At 38.4% G+C, this 21220-nt stretch overlaps 1 protein-coding gene across 5 annotated transcripts in view; it reads right to left on the bottom strand.

Annotated features, from left to right (window-relative positions):
- Positions 1–18693, bottom strand: part of LOC137243066 (heterogeneous nuclear ribonucleoprotein U-like protein 2) — a 63780-nt gene extending 45087 nt beyond the window's left edge. Inside the window, exons 1-2 of one of the 5 annotated variants that reach the window (XM_067770233.1) lie at positions 18549–18693; positions 18008–18257 (exon numbers count right to left, since the gene is read on the bottom strand). In XM_067770233.1, coding sequence (XP_067626334.1) covers positions 18008–18143 — 136 coding nt within the window. In that variant the 5' untranslated portion in view covers positions 18144–18257; positions 18549–18693. The remainder of the gene's footprint in view (positions 1–18007; positions 18258–18548) is intronic. The other 4 variants (XM_067770236.1, XM_067770235.1, XM_067770237.1 and 1 more) reach the window with 4 other exon arrangements.
- Positions 18694–21220: the final 2527 nt, after the last annotated feature.

Raw genomic sequence — 21220 nt, 5'->3', positions numbered from 1 at the left:
GGGCTAGTATATTATTATCTTCAAGGTATTTCGTTAACTGGTTCTTAACATAAGCTTCAAGTATTTTACAATCACTAGGCAGGGTGTTTATGGGTCTAAGTTCTTCAGGTTTTACTGTCTTTTTAACTTTTTCCACTGGTATCACCGTTGACGTTTTCCACTTTTCTGGTACAAGACCCTCTTCTAGGCTGTTATTGATTATTTGTGCGTAGAAATATCCTGTATACGATGTGGTGTGTGGATGTCAAGGAGGTACTTGGAAATAGCTTGAATACCGCAAGTGCTCCTGTAAGTCTTTAGCTTTTGCTTTGGATTGGTTAAGAAACTCCAGAATGCCTTGTGTAGTGGATGAGAGGTAGTTACAATGGCTTTGGCCGCTAATTTTCCTGAACGACTATGGACAAGCCACTGAAAGTCGTTGTAGCGTGCTTCGAATTTGGCGGATATAGTTGGTGTGGCTTTCAACAGGCCAGCTGCTTTTTTAAAACAATTATTTAGGGTTGTATTTATTTTTATGTTAGTATCGGAGGTGTGTCCATACATTGCGATGCAGTGGTTTAGAACTCCTTCCGTTAGTGCCCTACATATGCTTATTGCAATGTCAATGTGAGGACCTTTATTCCTGGTGCATATTATTTTAAGTAAATTATGTACCCCGCCGAGTTTTGCTATGATTGTTTTAACATGCTCATTCCACAGCAGATTTCGAGTGAAAGTCACACCTAGGATTTTCATTTTTGATTTAAGTTCTACATCAACGTTCCTCAGGGTGATGGAGGTAGTACTACAATTTCTCTTTCTGCAGATGTGCAAAGCTTCAGTTTTGTTAGCTGAGATGACCGCTCCTGTTCCCAGCGCCCATTCCTAAATGATTCTGTCAAGTTCATTTAGGTTTTCACATACTTTTGCGGGTGTGCCTGATGCCAGTGCGAAGATGTTATCTGCGTATATGCCTATGAATTGTACCCCATTTACCTGATGCAACATGTTTGACAAGGAATTGGTATAGGCATTGAACAAAAAAAAAACAGAAAGAGGGGACCCTTGCGTGACTCCGTTGTCAAGGTTAAAGCTCCTGGATGTGTAGCCATCTACTCTGACCGCAATTCTTCTATTCGAAAGGAAAGATAAAGCTAATTTTAGGAGAGTTTTGGGTAAGCCCCACTCGTGAAGTTCTTTTAATACGCGTGTGTATACCACCCGGTCAAAAGCTTTTTCGAGGTCTTCGGATATAAGTACACAGTGCTTTTGGGCTGTTAAATTTTTCTTTATTTCTGTTTCAATCTGATGACAGAGAGTATGCACTCCTCTGTTTTTCCTGTAGGCGTGTTGTATTTTTAGAATTTTTCCTTCGCATGATTTCCATAGTCTACGTGTAATGATTTTGTCGAAAAGTTTCGACAGTACGGACAATAGCGAAATGGGACGATAACCTTCGGGGGAATTTTGGTTTTTACCGACCTTTAGTATGGGTATTAGGACGGCTTGTTTCCATTCGTGTGGATAGGTTCCTGTTTTCAGGATGTTGCTGTATAGTTCACATAATCTGGCTTTAAGAGCTATTGATGAATTTTTGAACATTGTGTAGGTAATTCTGTCTCTACCCGGTGTTGTTCCTTTAGTTTTCTTTAGTACCAGGTTTAATTCGAACAATGTTACTTGATCTGTTATGTTATCTAGCTCATTTCCGAATGTTATCCAGCTATAGATGTCGAAATTCATCTTTTCTTGTATTATATTTCTATTAAATTTCTCATTTGAGGATATTGAGCACCATGCCTCGCCAAAATCATTTGCTATCTCTTCAGGATGTGATAAGATGGAGTTATTGTTTAAAATTACTGGAAAGCTGGAAGGTGTATTCGAACGGATTCTTTTTACCTTGGTCCATAGTGTTCTGGCATCCATTGATGGGTTCAAGGAATTTACGAAACGTTTCCACGTTTCTTGCTTTGCTGTTTTGCAAACTCGCCTAACCTGTGCACAGAGCTTTCTATAAACTAACGTTGTTGTCGGAGTTTTCTTTTCACGGAATTTTTTCCAAGCTTTATTCTTCTTTTTTATAAGTACACCTATTTCACTGTTGAACCAAGCAGGATTATGGTTTTGTCTCGGGCATCTTGTTGTTGGCATGGTTCCTTCGCTGATCTTCTCACAATTTTTTTTATTAGGGCTGCCTCCCTATTTATGTTATTCGATTGTGTGCTTTGGGAGCTGAGGGAATCCGTTTTGATGGAAAATACGTCCCAATTTGCTTTCGCTTCTTTGAATTTGCCAATAAACTTTTTATGGATGGTTTTGCTGCCTTTTTGTATGAAGATTGGAAAGTGGTCACCAGCGATTGGGTGGGAAGGGCAGCTCCATAACAGGGACACTGCCAAATCAGTACTAGCCATGGATACATCTACCGAGGTGAGCGTATTTCTTGTATTGAGGAGTGTTGGCGCACCATTGTTTAATATTACCATGTTGCGGTCATGATCGAATGATTCCCATACATTTCCACTCCTGGAGGTATACTCGGACCCCCAAAGTGTATTTTGAGCGTTTAGATCCCCTGCAACTAGGTGATGTGATCCATTTGTGTCTGGTATGTCTTGAAGAAGTTGTTGGGTTAGATTGATGTCCGTTTCTTTGTAAATGTTAGTAATGTATAGATTCCTTATTCCGTGTATAGTTATGGTTTGATGTAGGAGTTGATAGATAGATAGATAGATAGATAGATTGATATTTATTATTAATATGTTTACATATTTTTTGATTTCACAATAAATTTTAAATATCACAAATTCATTTTCAATTCACAGACGTGTATGATATATATATATTAAGTAATAAAAAGTAAAAAGTAATAAAAAGTATTTTAGCCTCGAATAAGATCTATACATAGCCGTTTAAAATTCATAAGATTATTCTCTCGTTTGATATAATCAGGTAACGAGTTAAATATGTTAAGGCCCTTATATAATAATGTGTTTTGGGCTGCAGTAGTCCGCTGTAATCCTAGTCGAAAGTCATTCGCATTCCGCACAGCATATTGGTGTGTATCTCTAACATACTGAATGCAACTTGTTAAATACATCGGCGCCCTGTTCTGTTTAATTTTAAAAATCATTATTAGTGTATTGAGCATCAGTTTTTGCTCAATATTTAGCCATTTCAATGTTTCAAGCATGTGACTTATTGGGGTGTATTTGTGGCATTTTATTATTGATCTCATACATTTGTTTTGTAATTTGATTGGTTGATGTATAAGATTTGAAGCCTTTAGCGTGTTTTTTACAAAAATTGCTATAGCTGACTTTGCATACGCTAGGTCTTTGTTGTGGTGAAACGTTTGATAATTCGGTAAATAAAGAAATTGTTTGTTTTTTTGTGTTATGTGGGTTTCTTGTAATAATATGATATCTGGCTTATGTGTGGAAATTAGGTACTCCAGGGAAAATTTATTAATAAATCCCTGGATGTTCCACTGAAGTATAAATAAATCTAAGCCAATGTCCATTATGATAATTAAAGGGGGTTGTCACTATTTTCGGTGCGCTGAGGTAGTGTGTTTTTATATGTGTTGGGTGTGATGATTACGTTTAATTGGGGGAAAGTGTTGTAAAGCTCCCTTGTTGGGGAGATTTCCATAGGTACGTCTTCTAAGTGTGTATAGTTGTATTTACTTGTGGTGTTTGTTTTTTGTCCATATTGGTTTGTTGGGGTTTTTGCATTTGCTTGAGTGTTTTCGATGAATGGAGATGAAGGTATTGTTGTTTTCGAAAATTCACTGTTGTCCGTTTTCTTTGACGTACTGTTAACTGTTTGAGGTTTATTGTTGGTTGGTTTGTTTTTGTTTGATTCTGTATTTGTCTTGAGTTGCTTCTCTTGATCGCTTGCAGTGTTAAAGGTTGTGTTTTTAACTATTTGTGCCATTGTAGGTTTTTTTGTTTGCTTCGCAAATGGTTCGATTTGGTAGGTAGATGGGTTGCTATTGTACACCTTCCATGCTTCCCGTACGGTGCATCGTCGATCGATTTTTATTTTGTTTACCGCTTTATGCTTTAAGAAGCTATGGCAGGTTGGGTCATACGAGGTGTGTGTGTTGTCATCACAGTTGATGCAGTATTTACCGGTACACTGTTCGTGTCTAGGGGGGTGGCGCATTCCTTGCTGAGCTCGATGTTTCTGCACCTATTTTTAGTATGTCCGAGCCTCTGGCAATTCCGACATCTCATTGGGTTGGAGATATATTCCTGTACCCTAACTCTTTCCCATCCAAGGTTGATCACGTCTGGTCTACGGATTAAGTCAATGGTGATTATGGCTGCCCCAGTAGGCACCAACTGGTCTCCGGCTTTTTTTCATAATTTTTTTGACATCGACTACTTTTTGGCCTTCTAGTAATTCTTCCTCCGAGAGGTTGATGATATTCCTTGAATAGATTCTTCCTTGTGAGGTGTTGAGCGCTTTATGTGAGGTAATCTTGACTGGAATAATGCCAATAAAGATTGCTTTCTGGAACTTTTCAGCTGCTTTTACATTAAGGGTTTTGATGAGTACATCGCCAGATCTTAATGCCGTCACTTCCGAGTAGTCAGAACTTATGTTTTTGAGTCCTTTGTCGATTTGGAACACATTATACGACGAAAGGGTTCGAATCTCATCACCTACGTTTGATCCCACTGCGCTTGCAATGAGATATCGCGGAATGTGGTCATCGTTTTGCTTTGTCGGCTTGAGGGGCGTGAAATCGTCGGGCCTTATGCGTTTGCTAGGTAGGTCATTATCTGGATCAAGTAGCCGAATCCTATTTGAAGAGGGGGGTCAACCACATTCATTTTTGCGCGGCACCGCTTGTTATGCACTATATTTTTGTACACTACAAAATGAAACAACAACTGCTCAGGTAGTTTGCGAAAACGACGAAAGTCAAGGGAAACAATAGTTTTAATCACAACCGAGCTAAAGAAAATACGTCTGTTCGCGGCGATTGCCTGATTAATACTGAGTCTCCAATTATATTTTGATTTAGTATATTGGAAAATGTATAGAAATTAACTGTATCCATTTCTATATCATTAAAAACGTTTCTTGTACATCACACCCAACAAAATAATACCAATCATGGGGATGGCGTATTGTAGCACTTGTGATTTTCTTCTTTCTTTCTGTGTCCTGGTTCCATAACTTATAGTCAATAATATAAATAGGATTAGGAATGTGATTTGCTGATGTGAACATTGCGAACACAATTGGGCGCAATTATCGATGTGGAACACAACATGACTCACTCCCTGAAGGTTCTTAAGATGTTCGAATGAACAAGAAGCGATCTGATTTTCACCGCGCCCTGATATTCCTTCGTGCCACATGTAGCAATATGGAGATATTATTGTGCAATCGTTAGATTAAAAGTCCACAATTGCCTTTTATAAAAGCTTAAGGAGATGCGCAGGAAAGGAGCAAATATGTTTGTAGGTCGAAGGTAAAACTTCTTATGCTCCTTTATCTACCCATTTGGAGTTAGAAGCCAACTCCGCTGTTTCTTAGTGCACTGACCGCTCATTCTGCAATTATTGAACTAGATCTTGATTGTTTCTTTGATTAGGAACAATTTTTTTTGCTTCCAAATTATCTCCAATTTATCACATGTTTGACAAGTATCTAGTATAATTTCCTTTGCTAAAAATGAACGTACCGAGTTAAAAATATATATAACAAATTCTGTACATTTAAAAACCTTCCAATATGAAAAACAAGCAGTGGCTTGGGATGGATATTTGCCACAAAATAGTGCATACATTTTCGAAAGCGATAACTCGGCGTGAAAGTATTTGCAGCATAGGCCACTCCTTGTGTAGTGCCTCTCATAGCTTGGAAAGCTGTTAATGTGTTCTTTAATTTTGCTTATTCTATCTTTAGAGAGCATGCTTCATCCAGCTGGGGAGCCACATCTATCAAGAAATCTTCAGTTTCGACTACAGATTTTTTTTACAACGCTTTTAAAAAACTTTTAGACATACTTGAATATTTGTTCGTCATTCACATTGTACACAATGGTATGGTCACTGCAGAGAAGAGGAGTTCAGTTGCCTATCCAGAGATGGATTGACAATCTACTCCGTACAAGAATCGCTGAAGCTCAAGTAGGCAGCAGCGCAGTTAAGGTTATTACCACGAGAGGGTGCCCCCAGGGAGGTGTCCTGGCACCCCTTTTGTGGAGCCTAGTAGTGGATGAACTCCTGCAAAAGCTATCAGACAGTGGCATAAGATGCCAAGGATATGCTGACGACATTGTCATAATTGCAAGGGGTACATTCGAGATTACGCTCTGTGATATAATACAAAGAGCATTGAACATTACAAGGGAATGGTGCGCCAATGTGGGTCTTAACATCAACCCATCTAAGACAACCATCATCCCCTTCACCAGAAGAAGGGTCCTACCAGCCCTGAGAGCAATAACAATAGATGGCGTGGAACTAGAATATGGAACCGCAGTGAAATACTTGGGGATCATGTTTGACACCAAGCTCTTATGGAAACAACACTTTGACTCCATGAAGACTAGGGCCACGAGGTCCATCATGGTATGCAAACGTCTAGCAGGCAAATCATGGGGCTGCAGCCCACACGTGCTAAGATGGATGTATACCATGATAGTAAAACCTATGATAACATATGGCTCAATAGCCTGGGCATCAAGAACAACTCGGGCGACGACGAGGCAAGCACTGTCGAAACTTCAGCGACTGGCATGCGTGTGCATCACGGGAGCTATGCGCACATGCCCCACAACAGCGCTGGAAGCTATCCTCGATCTAACCCCGCTGCATTTATCGATAGAGCAGTCAGCCAAGCGAGCCCTCCTTAATATCGTCAAGGAGGGCTCGGGCAAAGGTAAAGTCATATCGTCTCGGAACATGGAGGAATTGAGAGAGAAGATCCCAATCTCTCAACTCCCGAGGTATGATATCCTCAGGCAGATAGTATATGAGAAAAGATATAAAGTAGAACTGGGAGACAAGGGTACGTGGGAAGAAAACAGAATTGAGAGCATTCAGCAGCTAAACAGTATAGTATGGTATACCGATGGCTCGAAGACCCCAGAGGGGATTGGATCTGGAGTCGTTGGACCCAGAGCCAAGATATCAATACCCCTGGGAGCATACCCGAGCATTTTTCAAGCGGAGGTATTCGCCATAAGCCAGTGCGCGGACCTGAACCTTCAGCGAAAATACTCCAATGGGAAAAGTGCCAAACTCAGTGACAGCCAGGCCGCCCTCAATGCCATCTCGGCATTTGAAATAAAATCAGCACTAGTCCTTGAGTGCGTGGAAAGGCTGAATCAACTAGGAGCACACAATGAACTACTGCTGGATTGAGTCTTAAGCAAGCAGACACTCCCGTTTCTCGGAACCGGACGCAGCTTTAAATTTTTTTTTGCGGTATTAAATTGCCAATAAATGTAATATCAATTATCCAAGTCGTTCGGAAGACGTAGGTCGTGTTTTCACGAAGTGTCTGCTGGCTTGAGTCTTAAGCTAGCAGACACTCCCGTTTCTCGGAACCGGACGCAGCTTTAAATTTTTTTTTGCGGTATTAAATTGACAATAAATGTAATATCAATTATCCAAGTCGTTCGGAAGACGTAGGTCGTGTTTTCACGAAGTGTCTGCTGGCTTGAGTCTTAAGCTAGCAGACACTCCCGTTTCTCGGAACCGGACGCAGCTTTACATTTTTTTTGCGGTATTAAATTGCCAATAAATGTAATATCAATTATCCAAGTCGTTCGGAAATCGTAGGTCGTGTTTTCACGAAATGTCTGCTGGCTTGAGTCTTAAGCTAGCAGACACTCCCGTTTCTCGGAACCGGACGCAGCTTTAAATTTTTGTTTGCGGTATTAAATTGCCAATAAATGTAATATCAATTATCCAAGTCGTTCGGAAGTCGTAGGTCGTGTTTTCACGAAGTGTCTGCTGGCTTGAGTCTTAAGCTAGCAGACACTCCCGTTTCTCGGAACCGGACGCAGCTTTAAATTTTTTTTGCGGTACTAAATTGCCAATAAATGTAATATCAATTATCCAAGTCGTTCGGAAGTCGTAGGTCGTGTTTTCACGAAGTGTCTGCTGGCTTGAGTCTTAAGCTAGCAGACACTCCCGTTTCTCGGAACCGGACGCAGCTTTAAATTTTTTTTTGCGGTACTAAATTGCCAATAAATGTAATATCAATTATCCAAGTCGTTCGGAAGTCGTAGGTCGTCTTTTCACGAAGTGTCTGCTGGCTTGAGTCTTAAGCTAGCAAACACTCCCGTTTCTCGGAACCGGACGCAGCTTTAAATTTTTTTTTGCGGTATTAAATTGCCAATAAATGAGGTATAAATTATTTAATATATAATATTGTTGTTTGCTATAGTGTGTCTGCCACCTTAATAGGACCCAAACGAATGGCATTTGGTTTTTTCAATTACTCGTAAATGGAGGTGCCAACTTCACACACGATTTTTGTTTTTTTGAAATAACTTTTTAACAAAAGGTGGACAAACGAAAATTTCTCCTGGACAAACATGGACAAACAATGGGCAAACGACGGACATACGATTTAGAACAATAAAGCGAAACAAGAAAATTGTTTGGGTTTTTTCGAAAAAGAATGTTTTTGTTATAACTTTTTAACAAAAGGTGGGCAAACTAAAATTTTTCCTGGACAAACGTGGACAAACGATGGACAAACGAATGGCATTTGGTTTTTTTAATTACTCGTAAATGGAGGTGCCAACTTCACACACGATTTGTTTTTTTGAAATAACTTTTTAACAAAAGGTGGACAAACGAAAATTTTTTCCTGGAAAATCGTGGACAAACGATGGGCAAACGAATGGCATTTGGTTTTTTTAATTACTTGTAAATGAAGGTGCCAACTTCACACACGATTTTTGTTTTTTTGAAATAACTTTTTAACAAAAGGTATGTATGTATGTATGTATGTATTTATTTGAAAATTTGTTCCTAGCACAACAATTTTGACAAATTATTTAACAGTGCTAGTCATGAATAGCATGAGCTATAAAAATTGAACATTTATAATAATAAATTAGATTAATCAAATTAAATTAAATATAGCGGACAATAGTGAAATATTTATGTATGTAAATGTAAATCTTAAAACTAAAGAAAAGTAGTTAATAAATATTAAAAGACAGCAGTAGTGATGATAACCTTTGGCTGGTTATAGATTGAATAGTATTTAACAAACAAAGAAAGAAGACACAGAGAAAGGAAAAGGACTTAGAAATGAACATTTTAACAACAACAATTTGAGATCCAGTTTAAGAGTCGTTAAAAAATGATGTTAGCTCTTTTCTGAAGTGCAGAGCATTACTTAAGAGTCGAAGACTAGTAGGTAGCGAGTTCCAAAGACGTATTGCAGTAACAAAGAATTGGCGCTCAGAGGTTAGCGAGCGGTATCTGATGTGCTTAAGAAGAAGCACCGATCTTGATGATTGCAGAAAAATAAGCTTACGATATAGATAGTCAGGTTCCTTCGTGTGTATCAATTTATGGAGGAAGGACAGTATTTTGACTTTTAAAAGATTTTCGAAAGAAATGTTTAGCAACCTTTCAGCATGTTGAGATACGTGGTCAAATCTTTTCAACCCATAAACATATCTAGCAATGTTGTTGTAAACAACATTTAGTTTGTTCTTGCACAGATAGTAACAGTTTGAGTAAATCACACTACCATGGAGTAGCGTAGGTATTAAGTACGCTTTAGCCAGAAGTAGTCGTATGTGCAAAGGCGTGAAATACTGTGTTAACCATAGTGTACGAAGCATTCCATACACTTTCCCAACCGTTCTAAAAATATGGTCTTTCCATGTCAATGTTTTGTTAAAAATTACACCTAAGTTTTTCGCCGTATCTACGTATTCTATAACGGAATTGTCGAACACTACATTCTCTAAATCATTAGTGGGAAAACACCTTCTATGAATAACAATACATTTTGACTTATTCGGGTTTATACATAAGCCATTCATAGCAGCCCATGAAAATATTTGATTCAAATCGTGGTTTAAGTTACTTATGCACAAGCTAGTTTGATCACGAGGACAACACGTAAATAACTGCACATCATCAGCGTAGATATGAACATTACAATACTTAAGGACATCGGGTAAGTCATTGATGTACAGAACAAATAACAGAGGACCCAGGATAGAGCCTTGAGGGACGCCTCTTAAGACATGAAGGAAGTCAGACTTTTCACCATCTATACATACTGCTTGAGTCCTATCGCCAAGATATGATCTTATGAGGGCAACTGCATGACCAGAGAAGTTAAATAGGTTTTCCAGCTTCCTACAGAGCAGAGTGTGGTCTACAGAATCGAAAGCTTTGGAGTGGTCAAGAAGTGTTAAGAAGGCAATGTAACTTTCATCCACTCGCTCACGAATTTCTTCTGTCACAGATAATAGTGCCGTTGTACAGCTCCGCTTTGACCTGAAACCGGACTGACTATCTGACAGGAGCTTGTATTCATGTACATATGATACGATTTGCCCATGTAGAATACGTTCAACGACCTTAGAGAGGAAAGGGAGTATGGCTATTGGTCGATACTCATTATTTTGTTTACGGATTGGAATCACTTTTGCAGCTTTCCAGTATATTGGGAAGACACCGGTCGTCAAAATTGAGTTGACCAAGTAAGTAATGTGGGGAAGGATTTTGGGAAGAATGACTTTTAAAAACTTTGAACATATACCATCAAGCCCCATTGCGTTAGACTTCACAGAAAGTATGGCTTGGATAACATCACAATTATCGACACAAACAAACTCGAAAGGGCTAGTGTCAACATTAACACGCACGGAGTAGTTATCAATACACACATTGTCGGCTGAGTTTGGTAGTCTTACAAAAGTATTATTTATTTCGTTGATGTCGACATCAGGGGGATGAGACAGGTCACTTTTGGGCTTACCAATTCCTATTTGTTTGATTTTGTTCCACTTTTCCTTTGTATTCAAAGCAGAACTAAACTTATACTTAAAATAATTTGCCTTGGCCTGCCTTATGGCTTTGTTTGCAATAAGCCGATCTGTTTTAAAGCAGCTATGCGCTTCGACTGTTTTGTACCTTTTCCACCGTGAGTAGGCTTGGTTACGAAGGTGGATAAGGTGTTTTAATGTAGCATTGAACCAAGGGCTATTCTTGTATTTAAGTGTTTTTATTTTTAGTGGAACGTGATCATCGAATAACTTATTTATATTATCCTGCAGAAACTTTGTCTGGTCATCAACCGATGTTAACGTACGAATCAAGCTCCATTCAACCGACTCAACGGACTCAGCAAGGGAATAATAATCTATACTTCTGTAATCGCGATACGCGAACGAACTTGGCCTACATGATGTTTGGAAGTTGTAGTTTAGGAATATCAGGTCGTGTTTTGAGAAGCAGGAGGCGGATAGTTGCGTGTAGTGAATCATTTTATGAAGATCATTGACAAAAAATAAATCTAATAGAGAAGAGTTAGTATTTGTGAAATGCGTTGGTATAGCAGTTTGTGGGAAAAAGTCCCAGAGATTCCATGTTTTGTTTTAAAGTGGCATCCACCAGTAGGTTACTATTAAAATCTCCAGCGATGATAATATTGTCATAGTCTAATAGTAACGATTGAAGAAATTCAATAAACGCGGAAAAATCTATTAGTCGATTCGGTCTATATGCACAGCCGATAAGAAGCCTACTATTATTATCAGAAAACATATGAACAAACACATATTCCACAGGATCACCTGGACTAGAACAACAACACAATTTACAGGACACACTACTTTTTACATATATCGCAACACCACCACCATGACCACTTCTATCAACTCTGAAAAGTTGGTAGCCATTTATCTTCACCATATCATGAAACGAAGAAAACCATGTTTCTGAAACACATATGACATCAATATCGGAGCCTTCTGACAGAAACCTCAACTCGTCAAGCTTTTTATAAAGGCTTTGCGCATTGATATGAATAACTTTCAGCCCGTTGGCTTTTTTGCTGACTATGCGCAACAAAGTAGATAGACAGTCTTTGGAACTCGGGGACTCATTATCGGAGACCAACATTATAAAAATAATTAAGTGAATGATTTACACTGAATTTGGCTAACAACATAATTAATGATTTTGTGATGTTGTAGGTGGAGAAAAAGACAGAGAAGGAATAGATTAGAAGAGAGCAAAGAGAAATATTTATTAGCAGGGGGCTGTTAGTTAAGCCTTTGGTGGCCCTCCAGGGCGTTGTTCGCAACCGGCGTGACGTCTTCACGAAAGGAAGTATTGTTTTCCAGGTCGAGACTCTCGAGAAAACTCAGGCTGGGGACTGCTTCGGGTCGGTCGCCGAATTTTCGCTTTATATGCACCACACCCCGCATTGTGAACACCGATGAAACCTTTTTCCTCTTCTTTAGATGGATCGCAGCCTTGAAGATCTCATAGTTGTTTTTGGTCAGCGATGCATTAACAAAGATAGGCTCATTGGAATTTATTCCCACATGCACGAGTCGCAGCCCTTTGGTGTTGTTGTGGCGCCTGAAGCTCGCAATCGTTTTCAACAGCGTATTTCGGTCCGCAGGTGTGTAAAATTTAATGATAACGGCGGGATCAACCGTACCGTGGGGTAGTTTGCGTTTCGGCCGAAAAACACTTTTTAGGGGGGTGGCTGTAAGTTTAGCGTGAAGCAGAGGTGGTGGAAAATCTTTTGTAAGTTTTCCCCTTCCTCGAAGGGAATCCCATGAACTCGGACGTCGCATGCAGCAATTTGGAGTTCTTGCTTGGATATAAAGTTTTCCTGCTTACATACTCTCTGTTTTAGTGTGGCTATTTCATTTTCAAGGTGCCCAATCCTCTCAAACATACCCTCCATGCGATTAATTCTACCACTTAACTCGTTTAACTCCTTCTTCAGGCCTTCAAATTTATCTTCCAGTTTTCTGCATGTAAACTCCATCATACGCTTTTCTGCTTCCATTATTTTATTGGACAACGAGTCATTGTACTTTATGAGTCGTTGGTCGATTGTACGGATGAGGTTAGGAGATGTATCGCTTAGACGAGGAGCCTTTTTAATTGTTTCAGCTTCATTGCCCAAGGTCTCGCCACGACGCTTTCCAGAATTTTGAGACATAGTGTTCCAAAAAAAATACTCCAAAAAAGAGATGAGTTGGAAACAGGTGGCAGCACAGGCGTAGATGGTATAATTTATTTTAGGCTATCAACCGATAGATGGCGCGAATGCGATTGTTGAATTACTGAAAGCTTTCTGCACAGGAATTGGCGGGAGATTTTCAGTTGTTGGTAGCTATGTATATTATCAAACTTTCTTTGTTGTACCACTGTTGTTATTGTATTATGACAATTGTGATTCTCATTAAATTCACTACAAATTATGAGTTTCAGCTGCACTCCGTGCTCCACACTTTGGGAGTTGCTAGAGACTTTGATACTTTTGAAAGTTTATCTTAAATTCTCGACAGAAATGATTAAATTTTTGAATTATTTACGCGCTCACTTTTAAACAATACTTCACACGAACAGAGTTGCCTTAGTAGGTGGACAAACGAAAATTTTTCTGGACAAACGATGGACAAACGAATGGCATTTAGTTTTTTTAAATACTCGCAAATGGAGGTGCCAACTCCACACTATTTTTTTTTGAAATAATTTTTTAACAAAAGGTGGACAAACGAAAATTTTTCCTGGACAAACATCGACAAACGGTGGACAAACGAATGAGATATGGTTTTTTTAATTATTCGACCAAGTAGGTGCCAACTTCACAGAGCTTTAATACTGATGTCAAGACGCGTCGATTGACAGCTCTCTCGATATTTTTGGTAGCGTATTAGCAGTCGATCCCTCAACTAGACTATTACCTTACAATATTTGACTAATTAATTTAATCAAAATGTAAATTTTACTTAGCTTTGTTTATATTTAACTCTAACTAGTAGTATTATTGTAAATAATTTTGGTATATCTATACGACAGCATGACACTGCTAATACGCGTTCAAAAATATCGAAAGAGGTGTCAACGACGCGTATTAATTTCGATAACAATAATCCGTAGACGGAAAAGAATAATTGTATCTCTGTCCGGAGATATTTGCAGTTGAAATTGACGATTTTCATGTGGTTGTTGTAATGTTGTCGTACCCACAAAAAAAATTGTGAACATAAGTGTTTTGCGCGGATATAGGTTTGGTCTCCAAACCGGTTTTAGACCGACCCAGGGCAATTGGTAATTCTTTATGACAGCATTACACTGCTAATATTGGGGATTTTAACATTAACATGAATGTTAATACCGCAACGAGTTCTAAGCTCAATGAGATATTTTCACGTAGCGCGATGAGGCAAATGGAGAATTTCAATACAAGGATTGCTGAGAGGTCCCAAACGAGAATAGATCTACTATATGCAAATGCTGATGTACTGTCCTGTACTAATCTTGAAAATAACAGAATTTCTGATCACGAAACCATTTCATTTGCTTTCAAAGTGTGTAATTCAAATCCTCGGCGGAGAATGATACCCACAATGTGTTGGAAGAATTATTCTGCTGATAACCTCATTTACTTATTAAGAAACTATGATTTCAGCGTATTAAAAAATATGCATCTCAACGACTCGGTTGAATATATAAATACCTGCTTATCACACTGCATGGGTTTATTAACATCAGAACAAGACAGGATAGTGAGGTTGAGAAATAAGTGGTACGATCATGCACTGACCGAAATTAAAAATCCAATTGCACTCACAAGCCAGAAGAATTGGTGAATTTTCGGAATATAATACGGTTGCGAAGTATTATAAGAAACTAATCAAAATTAAAAAAATTAAGTATATGGAGAAAAATATTGCCTTAAATTCTTCTGACAGGAAATTAATGTGGAAACACCTCAAGCAAGCAGTAAACTTAACTGAGGTGCGTGACAATATCCTGACAGTGATTGTAAATGGTATAAGATATGAAACACCCGAGGATATAGCTCAAGCATTGAATTCCTTCTTTGTTGATAGTATTGGTGACATAAATCGAGAAATCGAAACTTTGGATAGTGGCGACAGTGTGCAATACACGGTTAGCACATGTCTGAAATTCCAAGAAGTTACGGTTGATGATGTCATATTGGTAGCTAAAAGGTTAAAAAATAAAATCGGAGGAACAAATTTACTATCAGAAGGAGTAATTAAGGATTCGGTGTCTTACATGGGACATTTCTATGCGGATATCATAAATAAATCATTAGTAGAGGGAATAGTGCCTGACGCATGGAAAATATCAACAATGTTGATTATATAGTTGCCAAAATAGGCAAGAAAATTGGTTTTTGGAAAAGGTCATGCAAATTTATCAGTAGAAAATACAAACTGAAAGTGTATAAATCCATCATAGAGCCGCATTTCATATATTGTCCCACAATATTCTTTATGGCCAATGTAACTCAGGTAGATAAGCTACAAGTTATGCAAAATAAAGCTATGAGATTTATATTAAACATGAAGTATGATACTCCCATTAATAACATGATAGAAGCACTAAACTGGTTGAGTATAAAACAGCTCATACTCTACCACAGTATGAAATTTGTATTTAATATTAAGCACGGTAAATTACCAACATACCTCAGCGAAAAGCTTAGATATGTAAATGATGCACATTCATACGTAATCAGAGAAAACAATAATTTTAGATTACCTCTTTTCAAAACAGAAGTGGGCAAGCAAAATATATTTTATAAGGGCCTGAAATATTTCAATGAACTTCCTAATCACATAAAAAGTAGTAATAACTTCAATACCTTTAAAAAAAGTTTATGGGAGCATTGTAAAACCCTTCCAATAAGATAGTTTTTTTTTTCTTTTATTTTTTACATGACATACTGATACTGGAGCGCGAAAGGGGAATGGTAATACTGGTAGCAGCAAAATACAATGCACCCAGCCCTAAGGAAAAGAAAATCAGTCGCCACCTGTAACTCCAGACAGTTCCAACAACAAATGTCGCTGGAATTCGGTATTTTCAGCCTATATTTACTGTTGCTTATCGGAATCACTCGCATTCCGACAGCATTAATATAACAATAAAATTATATGATGTGTAACCAAAATAAGGTCAAACAAAAGTTGGAGCAGAGGGATTGGAAACACGTCCTTTTCAACCTCCCAATATATTTTGAGATGTGCTGATCGGAGTCTTCATGCGTTCCGACAGCGTCTTTACTAAACAAAGTTGATTGGGTACACTTCAATTTCCAACATCCAAAGACATGTTTAGCTGTGTTGATCGGAGACCAATACATTCCGACAGCTTAAAATACAAATATAATTGAAAAATATAAGTTCCAAATTTTGTTGCCTTAAGATGGGAGCCCTGGACGATTGGAAACGCGTCCTTTCCAACCTTCCTTAAATGACTGGCTCCCAGACTCGTCCGTTTGTCACGCCAGTAAATATGCTGATCGGAATCACATGGCATTCCAACAGCATATTCAATAGAAATAAATGATATAATAATGAATTGTACTTAGTAGTTTAAGTTTTAGGCCTAAACAGCCGTAATAATAAATAAATTAAATTAAATTAATACGCGTCCATAGAGAGGTATCAAACGACGCGTCCTGACATCAGTAAGACGCGTATTGGTATCAGTATTAATAATCCAAAGGCCGCGAAATTGACCCGCGGGTACCTCCGAAACCGGGGATGGTATCCATAGTATTTTTGCGCAGAACACCTTTCTGCGTTGGCGGTCTTCGGCCGCGCTTATAAAAAATAGGGTGGGTCCAACACCGGTTTGGAGACCAAACCTATATCCGCGCAAAACACTTACGTACACAGTTTTTTTGTGGGTACGACAACATTACAAGAACATTACAACAACCATATGAAAATCACCAACTTCAACTGCAAATATCTCCAGACAGATACAATTTTTATTTTCCGCCTTCGGATTATTCTTCTCGAGATTAATACGCATCTTTTTACACTTCTCTCGATATTTTTAGACGCGTATTAGCAGTCGACCCCTCAACTAGACTTTTACCATCTTTTGAATGTCGAAATTTTTTTCCGCCGTCGTATTATTAAAACTGTGATCAAAAAACCTCTTCCAATATTTTGGTAATTCTTTACTTTAGCTCACAACTGATGGAACTCTTCCAAAAAATCGGGAGAGGTGTCAAAAGACGCGCTTTGGTCCCAGGATCACGAATCTAAAAGCGGAAATTCAAAATTTTATTTCGTTTCGTTTGCAAACAAAATTGAAGATTTTCATGTGGTTGTCGTAATTTCGATGGCTTTAGTATACCCACAAGGAAAACTGTGGGTAAGTGTTTTGCGCGGATAAATTTTTGGTCTCCAAACCGGTGTTGGACCCACCCAGGATAATTTTTTATAAGCGCGGCCGAAGGCCGCCAATGCAGAAAGGTGTCCTGCCAGAAATATTATGGATCCCACCCTCGGTTTCGGAGCGCTCCGGAGCCAATTTTTGGTTTTTTGGAAATATCTTTGGCCAGAAATAAAATGTTGATTTTCCGCTTTCGGATTAGTGGTTCTGGGATTAAAACGCGTATTGTGACACCTCTACCGATATTTTTGGCTACCGCCACGGTGATGCACAATTTTTCTTGTGGGTACAACAAAACAACAACCACATGGAAATCGCCAACTTCAACTGCAAATATCTCCGGACAGAGATAAAATTTTTCTTTTCCGCCATCGGATTATTGTTCTCGAGATTAATACGCGTCTTTTGACACCTCTCTCGATATTTTTGGCAGCGTATTAGCAGTCGACCCCTCAACTAGACTATTACTGATGTCAAGAGGCGTCGTTTGACACCTCGATATATTTGGTAGCGTATTAGCAGTCGGCCCCTCAACTAGACTATTACCAAAATTTTTGATAAAAATGGAGCAGTCTTGTAGAACGTTAACATTTACTTACCTGAGCCATCGCCTTCCAGATACGCACGTAAACGCTCAACTAAAACAGCTTTTACCCCCTTGGTATCCAAACCACGGGTCTCCAGTTCTTTCCGAAGGTCTACAACCTTCATTTTATCAAGTTTGGCGACATCCATGACGATGTCTCAGCCACTTTGCCTAATTTCACAAGACACGAATCACGAAGAAGATTCTCAATGTTTTATACGATTTTCAGCACTTCTAATATAGAAACTATATTACATGTAAACCTAGTCAAATTAAAATGAAAACGAATAAAAAGAAGCGGCCACAAACTAGTGCAAGCAGAAATTAACAAAATCGAGAAGCGGCGCCAACGTGAGCTTCTCGGTATCCGCTATTTTTCTTCTCGTTGAGAAAATTGTGACGGTGTGCGTGGTAGTTTTCAGCCGAAAAAAAATCTGTCACACCGTCACAATTTTCAATTCGTTTTTCCACATTAATTTCACATCTTCAAGGGATATTCCATTTAAAATGTATAATTTAACTCTTAAACACAACTTTTTTAATATTTTACATACGTTTAGTGGTTTTTTGACAAAGATTTTAGGATTTCAACACAGACCGCGTTTTAACGTGAAAATTGGTTTCGTTGTAGTTGCACGAGTGAACGAGGAGCGAGCTCGAAAACATGGCGGTGATGCTAAATGCGAAAACGCCAAACTAAATTTTTTGGGATGGAAGATTGACATGGTGGATGGCAAGATTGATATGAACGGATGGACATGGTGAAAATATTACTTTCATTTGAGATGGATTTGGTGAAAAAGGGAGCTTTCATTCATTGTGAATGGTGAGTAAGTGTGATATCTTATCTCTCAAATGCCTGACAGGATGTTCAATATGGCTACTTTTTAGCGTTTTGACAGGGTGTTCAATATGGCGGCGCCTATCTTCAGCGGGTGATAGAAAGAGATACAGAATGAGACAGCGATAGTCAATTACAAATCAGGTGATCCAATCACTTTGGAATTTTGACGTCTATGCAGAAGATATCACACTTAGTTATCATTCACAATGCTTTCATTTATAAAAGTGGAACTCCATAGCAGCGTTGACAGATTGACGATGCCGTCGTCATTTTGCCGATTTTCATCTAGAATGACGCTTGGACGATTTTGTGATGAAAAATTACGATTTAAGCCTGCCTTCTATATAAGATATTACTTTTAAATGTATACGTCATTCTTTGACCATTAAATATTTTTTAACCTCGCTGTTAACGTTGACAAAATAGACAGTGCAAAAACCATTATTGATAAAGCTGGAGTCATTGGTGCCGTATGTCGTATCGCTGTATCCGTATCCCTAACGTAATCAGCTGTTTATCGTTACGACGGTAAACCAAAACCCAATTGGTTGGCTACGATACGGTTACGACCTTAGCGGCACCAATAATCGATTGCATTGATTCTCATAAGATTGGTCGAATCAGCTGTTATAAGGTTACCGATACGGTTACCGATAAAGCACCAATGTCTCCAGCTTAACTTGGATGATATGAACGAAATTTATCTCTCCTTCCTGAAGTATATCCTTCAAAATATTAATAAAGTTAATAAAATTTTCCAGAGTGGGGGGGCTTCAAGTACATAATATGTATTTGGAAATAAAAAGACTTTATTTAAGTATAGTGTATAATTTTGTAAAGCCGAAACTACATTAGACAACATAGAAATTATAGATTATAAAAACATTTCAAATATATTGCAAAGTGATCAGGGGGTCGATTCCGGTTGAGCATTATAGTGAAGTGGAAAAAAGTTTATGACTTTGGTTATTTATTTATTTATTCATTTCATTTTCATTTTTTCACTTTACTGTGTTCGAAAATGCGATTCTTATAACTGCTGTGAAAACTGTTAACTGAATAAAATTTGAATTTACGATGAGTGAAGTTTTCTTTGCTGAATGATAAATTATGACAGATTTATTTTGTTGGATAAAACTAAATAAAAATACAAAAAAAATTAAGAAAAAACAATTGTCTGCCGCAGTGTTTCTGCTAAATGCTTCTAGGAGAATACGACAACGGCGAATGTAAAAATGTTATGATCTAATTTTCACTGTTGCAAATAAATCCGACAAGGACCTACACTTCGTCAGCAACGTACACAATATTTGACGAGACACCTTTATTTTCTTGCTTTGTTTTGCAGGAAATATTCTCGCCTTTTGAGGCGAAATCTACGAGATTCAGAAAACCCCTTTACAAAAATAACTGAGGAGCACTTCATTGAATTATATCGCTATCCGAAAGCGTTATAATTGGATTGTTAAATGAGTTGAACCCACTTCTTAAACTATCTTCAAGAGTTCACGCCATACCAAGCCACATCAAAGTTTTGTGTGTACTGCGGTTTTTTGCAACTGGTAGCTTCCAGCGTTCGGTGGGCCAAGATCAATTCTCTTCACTGTCGCAAACTTCAATGAGTAGAAGTGTGTCTGAATTGGTTCAGGCATTAAATCAGATTGCGCATAAGTATGTGAGATTCCCATAACGTGAAGGGTTCAACGCAATTAAAACGAAGTTTTTTACAAAACATGGATTTCTGGGAGTAATAGGATTAATAGATGGGACCCATATAAAAATATGTGAACCAAAATAGGAAATTGAGCACGTGGACTATTGTCAGAAGGGCGGTCATTCAAAAAATGTTCAAATAATATGTGCTGCCGATTATCGCATATTAAGTGCAAGTGGAGGTACAGCCCATGACGCGTATATCTGGCGTAATTCGCAAGTATGGACAACCCTTGAAGATCTTTTTAATAGTGGAGAGCGGGATTTCTGGCTCTTGAGAGACAACGGATATCCGTTACAGATATACACTTTTTGTAACAGTTTTCTCCGGATATTTTACCCTGCATTTATGTTTTCCTACTAAGCCGTGGGTCATGACTCCAATAGCAGAACCTGCGTCCAACTGCGAAGAGTCGTATAATATAGCGCATAAAAAACGAATGCGTTCATTGAAGGATGCATTGGGATACTGAAGAGCAGATTTCGATGCTTGTCGAAAGAGCGCGCACTTTTTTATAGTCCACAAAAATCAGCCATTCTTATATATGCCTGTATCGTACTGCATAATCACCTTATAACTGCGGGAGTACCTTTCACCGATGTAATAGAAGAGTCTAACCAATCTACCTACAATGAATCAAGTCACACAACAACATCTGAAGCAATTTT

The sequence above is a fragment of the Eurosta solidaginis genome, chromosome 3 (assembly GCF_040869045.1).
Source record: "Eurosta solidaginis isolate ZX-2024a chromosome 3, ASM4086904v1, whole genome shotgun sequence".
In the NCBI taxonomy this organism is placed as follows: Eukaryota; Metazoa; Arthropoda; class Insecta; order Diptera; family Tephritidae; genus Eurosta; species Eurosta solidaginis.
This window is presented reverse-complemented; position numbering and strand designations above follow the sequence as displayed.